The sequence below is a fragment of the Condylura cristata genome, unplaced genomic scaffold, assembly GCF_000260355.1.
Source record: "Condylura cristata isolate star-nosed mole 26May11 unplaced genomic scaffold, ConCri1.0 scaffold00023, whole genome shotgun sequence".
Lineage (NCBI taxonomy): Eukaryota > Metazoa > Chordata > Mammalia > Eulipotyphla > Talpidae > Condylura > Condylura cristata.
The window spans coordinates 49,019-55,983 of record NW_004567124.1 but is presented as its reverse complement, the minus strand read 5'-3'; the positions used below and the strand labels follow the sequence as shown (position 1 = coordinate 55,983).

The window sequence follows — 6,965 nt, the reverse complement described above, 5'->3', positions numbered from 1 at the left end:
GAGCAGCGGGCGGGTCAGGAGAGGTCTGCCACGCCATGTGGTCACCTCCGGGGCAGGCGGGGATCGAACTCATGTTGAAGTGGCCTTAGCTTCTTAGTGCTGTGCTTTAACCCGCTGCGCCACCAGGGAGGGCCCAAGAAAGGTCTTTTTATACACTTTCAGTATTCAGGTAGGTAGGTGCAAGGCTCGTCTCACCTCGTCACTGCCCACAACAAGCCTCATAAATACCTTTCATTGCTCAGTAAAACAGGTACCTACTAATTCAGAGTGGTCTCCCACTTTGTTTGCCTGTCTCCTTTCCCTCGTGTATGCAGCCTGTTGTAAGCCAATCCCCAAATTCCAAAATTTCTCCTAGCTAGAATTGAAGAACTCTTCCAAAACTTAGGTTTTACAATCCTAGCAAGAATGGGCCCTAGGTTGAGTGCTGTGTAGAATATAGCTCAGAGGATTCTGAGTAAGGTTTTGTTAACTTAATGATATGTAATTGAGAATTATCATATATAATTAACTTAATAGACTGACAAAGCTCGTGACTGTTCACAATATAGCAGCCCTCTGCCATGAACACCTGTACCTTGAAAGCAGTCAATGTTTATTCATAATTTTTTATTATTCATAATAAAACAAACATTTGCTAGCATGACATAACTATATAGATTACCCTGTAATGTTATATGTAAACAATCACACACATACAACCACCATAATCAATGCTTGAATACACAATTTTACTGTAAAATTATCAAATGAATAGCCACTACTTTACCAACTCTAAAACAGAATAACAATTTTAGAAGTTAAATTTCATTAGACTAAGTACATCTGTCAGAATTACAATTCCAATATATTGAACACCAGCGGGGAACACCTAATTTTATATTTCTACACTTCTAAACATTTATACATTTTTTTGTGATAAAATCAAGGCACAGAACTATATTTGCCTTGAAATTCAAGAATTAACATTTTGTCATGATTACCTGGGGAGGTATTAGCAGCCAAAGGGATTAACTAATTAAAAGGAATACTCAATGAAGATATTTACGGAGGAATTCATTTAAAGGTAGACTCATAATTGTGTAAAGTGGATTAGATACATTCTATGGATTCTTATCTTTTACTTCCCTAGCCACTGCAATGTTCCTCAACATGAAAACCATAGTTACAGAGATGGAAGCTACTCATTTGCTCCAAGTGTGACCTTTGCTCATCAAAGGTCATCTGTCTACCACCATCACTGAGTGTTTCCTGCCAATAACTGAAACCAATTTGTAACCATAACTTATAGGATTGAGCTACCTATGGGTAGTACAATGATTACATTGGATTTTTTTAATCATGGAAGAGGCAGTGATATGTACCACTGGAGCCTAAAACACAAAGTCCTTAAAATTGTTGATAGGGGGCCTCGTTGGTGTGCAGGGTTTAAAAGTCTCAGTGATATCCCCCCATGTTTATTGCTGCATTATTTAGTTAGTAAGATATGGAAACAGCCCAAATGCCCAAAAGAGGATGACTGGATTAAAAAGATGTGGTACGTATACACAATGGAATATTACTCAGCAACCAAAAAAAAGCAAACACGTGACTTTTGCAGCAACATGTATGGAGTTGGAAAAGATCATGCTCAGTAAAATAAGCCAGAAAGAAAAGAAAAAAATATCAAATGGTTTCACTCATAACAGGAGTATAACGGACAGGTGAGAAAATAATAATAATGAACAGTTACATAGCAGAGACAACTTATGGGGTGGAGTGAGGAATGGGATCAAAAACAGTGGGGGGAGGGAAATGCACTGGATTTTCATAACAGGAGTATAACAGACCAGGTGAGAAAATAATAATAATGAACAGTTATATACCAGAGACAACTTATGGGGTGGAGTGAGGAATGGGATCAAAAACAGTGGGGGGAGGGAAATGCACTGGATTTTGGTGATGGCACATGGGTGATTTGGTGATGGGAAGCCTAGGGGGATTACTGATAGGGAAAAATGCACAAAATTATGTAAAAATAAACTATTATTTAAAAAAAAGTCTCAGTGCTATCAAGGTATTGCCAGCCACTGTGGCATGAGTTTGATCCTGGGTCAGGGAGCTAACCCACATGGCAAAACAGACTGCTCCCCTGCGAAACACAAGGGAATATGGTGGCGGTTCACAGATGATATGATAGTGGGAGAACTATGGGGGCTGGAATGATGTAAGAAAAAAATAACCTGGTGTGTGTTCACTAAGCTATCACTCACTGGGGCTTACCTGGACCAAAATTATGTGCCTCTCTACTAGTCAATAATCTATGAGTAAGACAGTCACTTTACATATTCAGTATAATATAAACTTTTAAATAGTGATTTATGTTAAGTATGTTCTCCTAATTCTTGGGTGGTCTTTGCCCTCATATGTTGAAAGGCTAACCTTCAAACCATTTGCCTCCCAGTTTTGTATCTTTTATAAATTTATTGACCTTTTAAATTTTATTTATGAATTGTCCAATCATTCTATTTTTGCCACTGTCTATACAATTTGAATTGGCAGAAGTATATGTCTATACTTATTAATTCATAATCTTGTTAAAGATGTGTTTTTATATTCATGTTTTCATCTATAGTATATTTAAAATCGAAGAAATTGATTTTTATTTTTGTCTTTTGAATGCAATAATTTTAGTGTACAGAATTTTGTGTCCTCTTACTTGTGGGCTATGTTAAAAATCATCTTAGTTTTACAGATTTTTACTATACTCATAATTGTTCTATAGTAAACTTTAGAATTTGTATATTAGAAAATTTTTTTCTCTTTAGGGAGTCTTATGGATTATATAATAAAATAAACAGGATATGAAATAAAATGTTGAATCATAGTTTTTTTTTTATGAGAAAATATACACCTATTTGTTCTCTCCCTCAAATCCTCTGAAACTGTTCTCTTGACCTATGATCTTAGTCTGAGAATCCCAGAACTCTTCTGCATCACTTGGCTATAATTTCTATACAGGTAATTAGTCTCCTCTCAAAATGGCATTAGTGAATGTAGCTTTCTGTCCTGGGGGAGAGGTGGGTGGAAAGGTGTGGGCAATGCTTGTTGACAGGAGAAAATTTAGTGTGTGGATTCGCACTCCCTGACATTGCTGCCGTAAGAGCTTTTGCTGATGGTGGTAAAGAGGGGTGGAAGAGTGGGCTAACAATATTCTCCCATGTAAGAATTTTCTTAGGTTCCAAAGTAACAGACAAAAAACGAGATAAACTGGTGACCAGGAGCAAATATTATAAAGGTAGGAAGAGTTAGGTAATTGTTTATTTAATGACAAGGAAAATTAAAATTAAAGTAAGTATAATTACGGTGATGATGTTGGCATTTTTACTTTTTTGGTTATGTATAGACCTCCATTAAATTTATATTATGTCTTTATGTATTAATCCTTTAAGCAAGTCTTCCTTTTCACGACTTCAAATTTTGGATGAATTCCAAAATTTGTGTGTAGTTAGAATCTTTCTTGTCTCTTGACCGTTGCTTCTGTTTAAGAATAAATTACCACCTTACTTTTGCTGATTTTTTTTTTTGGCAAAGAACCTGGTTTATTTTGCTTCTTCTCTACTCCTACTAGCAACCATCTGTCTCCTTTTCTCTTGCTGCAGTAACATTTGCTTAAATTTTTTTTTCTGTGAAATCATGGATTCTATGTGTGTCTATCTTAAATGTAATGTATATTCACCTGAGTAGAGTGGAATCCTTTTTTTCACCCAGCTTTATTGAGATATAATTGATATATAACACTGGGTATGTTTAAGGTGTGCATTATTTTGTATTGCATGTTTAAAGTTCCTATTTGGAATAATTCTCTGGACCTTAGTTAGACTCCTTATTTACAAATGAAAGTCATCCTATTAATGGACATATTCACCTTATAATTATTTGTACTACCAAATAGATAATTATAAAGCAGAAAATATGAAAATACTTAGTAATATGGGTGATAGAGGTAATGTATAGTTTCCCAGGACTAAAACTCCCTCATTATTACATAAACTTTTAAAATGGGGTGTAAGAACCCCTACATTTTCTCATTTACTTTAAAAAAAATAGCATGAAATACAACCACACCTGTCATGAAGCTTGGAAGGTAGAAGTTTCCTAGTATGTTGGCTGCTATTGGAACTGTTCTGTGCTTTTTTTCTTTATTGTAACTTTACTTAAGTAGCCCTCTCCTATATATGTTCCAGTCTCTTCTTTTTTTCAAATTCACCTTTTAGCAGAATATTTGGTACTGTGTAAGCAGGGTGCTGAGACACAGGTATATTTGTTATGGAATAGAAATATATCTTCTTTACGGTAACAGGGTATTCCCTACAAAAATGGATAATAACTACAAAGATTCATATAGTCACCCAGATTTAGCTTTAGAGAACACTCACAATTGGTATTATCTCCCATGTATATGGGACGGTTGAAAAAAGACAGAGATAAAAGGGATAGAACAGCTTAAAGGAGTTGAAAGATAGGATAGTCAATGGTATATGAGCACAGTGGCCTTATGTATGTTTATCATTAGCCAATGACTTATGTTTCAAAAAGTTAAAACCAAACTCTAAAAATGTCTGAGATTGGGAGGAATCTGAAAAGATTAAGTAAATTGATTTCTTTAAAATTTTTATTTTCCAAAACAAAGCCCTGTTCCCTGCTTTGCACATCTTGACCATATCCTATTTGCTACCCAACCTGTAAGTTATTATCACTCATATTTATGTAAATATCAGTGGAAATACCCTGGGCCCATCAATATCTATTCCATTCTTGCCTTGTGTTGTCATATTCTGAGCTATTTCTAAGCCCTTTACCAGGTTCTCTTCTGCTCATCTGTTCCCTGAATTTGTGTGAACTGAAAATGTGATTGTGGTTAACAGTGTCAGAATGACTACAGAGACAAACTGTTCCTGAGATGATGTAAAGCTAAGTCATGGGAAAATTCAGCTAACGGAAGAACAATTTAAAACTGGAATCAGTGATTTCTGGGGCATAACGCCTATACCTGGCTTTTCTTTTTGTTGCACTGTTACATTTACATACCAATCCTTGTGTACAATAGGCTATATTCTCTTCCCCCATACTCCATTTTCTCTTAGGTGACATTGGTTAGAACATTGTGTATGATTCAGAATCTGTCATTTTCCCAAATATGTTCGATCCTCTTGTTACTACTGAATAGCCCTAGAGACTATGGTCACAGGGAAACTGCATGTGGACATGACTCACCTGCTCTCGACTGTAACAAGTAAATGCCTTCTAGTGATTCTAGGATACTCAACAATTGAATAAATACAATCTTCAAAGTGTGGAAATTCTTGAATAATTAATCATTATAAAGAAAAAGGTTATTCATATACTTATTTTATTATTTTTTTCATTATCTTTTTTGGAAACATTCCAGCTTATATATCAATGGATGGAACAAATCACTCTACAGTGTCAGAATTTGTGTTCCTCGGAATCACCAACATCTGGGAGATCCAACTTATCCTCTTTGTGTTTGCTTCCTTCATTTATGTGGCAAACATGATGGGAAACTCCCTCATTATGCTCACTGTGGTTTATGACCATCACTTACACTCTCCAATGTACTTTCTTTTGGCTAACCTCTCCTTCATTGACATGGGGCTTTCTTCTGCCACTTCTCCCAAGATGATTTATGACCTTTTCAGAAAACACAAAGTCATCTCCTTTAATGGCTGCATTACTCAAATATTCTTCGTCCATGTAATTGTTGGTGCAGAGATGGTGCTGCTCATCGCCATGGCCTTTGACAGATATGTGGCCATATGTAAGCCCCTCCACTACCTGACTATCATGAACCCACAAGTATGCATCTTATTTGTAGTGGCTGCATGGATGCTTGGCATTATCCACTCCGTGGCTCAGTTGGCACTTGTGGTAAAGTTACCCTTCTGTGGTCCCAATGTGCTGGACAGCTTCTACTGTGACCTTCCTCGGCTGATCAAACTTGCCTGCACAGACACCTACCAGCTGGAGTTCATGGTGACAGCAATCAGTGGTATCATCTCTGATGTCTCCTTCATCATACTGCTCATTTCTTATGCTGTTATCATCCTCACTGTTCACAAGCACTCTTCAGGTGGTTCATCCAAGGCTCTGTCCACACTTTCATCTCACATCACGGTAGTAGTTTTGTTCTTTGGTCCAGTGATACTTTTCTATGCATGGCCATCTCCCACCATAAACTTAGACAAATTTCTGTCCATCTTTGATGCTGTTCTCACTCCTTTCCTGAATCCTATCATTTATACATTCAGGAATAAAGAAATGAAGGTAGCAATGAAGAGAGTATGCAGTCGTATAGGGAATTTCAGGAAGATCTCTAAGTGACACATGATGAACAACCCTTGTCTATTATTAGTTCATTATTGATGTTAAAACTCATTTACTTTTCCTTGTCCTATCTTGATTTGGTTATACATTCATACTAAGTTTGTTTATTCTTTCACTTAGCAGAGAGGGACATCACTTTTGATTAAGATGGAAATAATTCTATATGGATTAGTTATAGTCTCAGATCATGCTAATCTTTAGTCTTAATTCCTAAGGAATAATATTTGCAATAATTATTAGAAGTACAAATACAGCATCTGTTTTACAGACAAGGTTTCTTATCAGTATTCAGTGGGTGATAGGCTAAGGTAGACTGAACTGTCTTCAAGGTTATGCTGTGGATTGCTCATACTGTTGTCTTCATTTGGGTCTTTGCCGTGGTTGTGCAAGCACAGCAGATTTTAACACCCTACCATGGGTTCACTTGTTTGTGTAAAATACATGTGACCAGTCCTTAGACAAAGAACTGAAAACACCAGGATTATTTCCTGGTAAGTATGACACTCAAATCCATTAATTTTTCATTTTCCCTTTCCTATTATTTTATCACCATATAAAGTTTACTGAGGCAAGTAGGTTTA

At 36.3% G+C, this 6,965-nt stretch overlaps 1 protein-coding gene across 1 annotated transcript; it reads left to right on the top strand.

Annotated features, from left to right (window-relative positions):
• Positions 1–5,439: 5,439 nt before the first annotated feature.
• On the top strand, positions 5,440–6,381 carry LOC101626105 (olfactory receptor 4F3/4F16/4F29-like). Its single transcript, XM_004687492.1, has one exon. The coding sequence runs from the start codon at positions 5,440–5,442 to the stop codon at positions 6,379–6,381; it is 942 nt and encodes a 313-aa protein (XP_004687549.1).
• The last annotated feature ends 584 nt before the right edge of the window (positions 6,382–6,965 follow it).

What these genes read in the sequence shown, in the direction of transcription:
- LOC101626105 (XM_004687492.1), top strand. Translation starts at nt 5,440, where the DNA reads ATGGATGGAACAAATCACTCTACAGTGTCAGAATTTGTGTTCCTCGGA.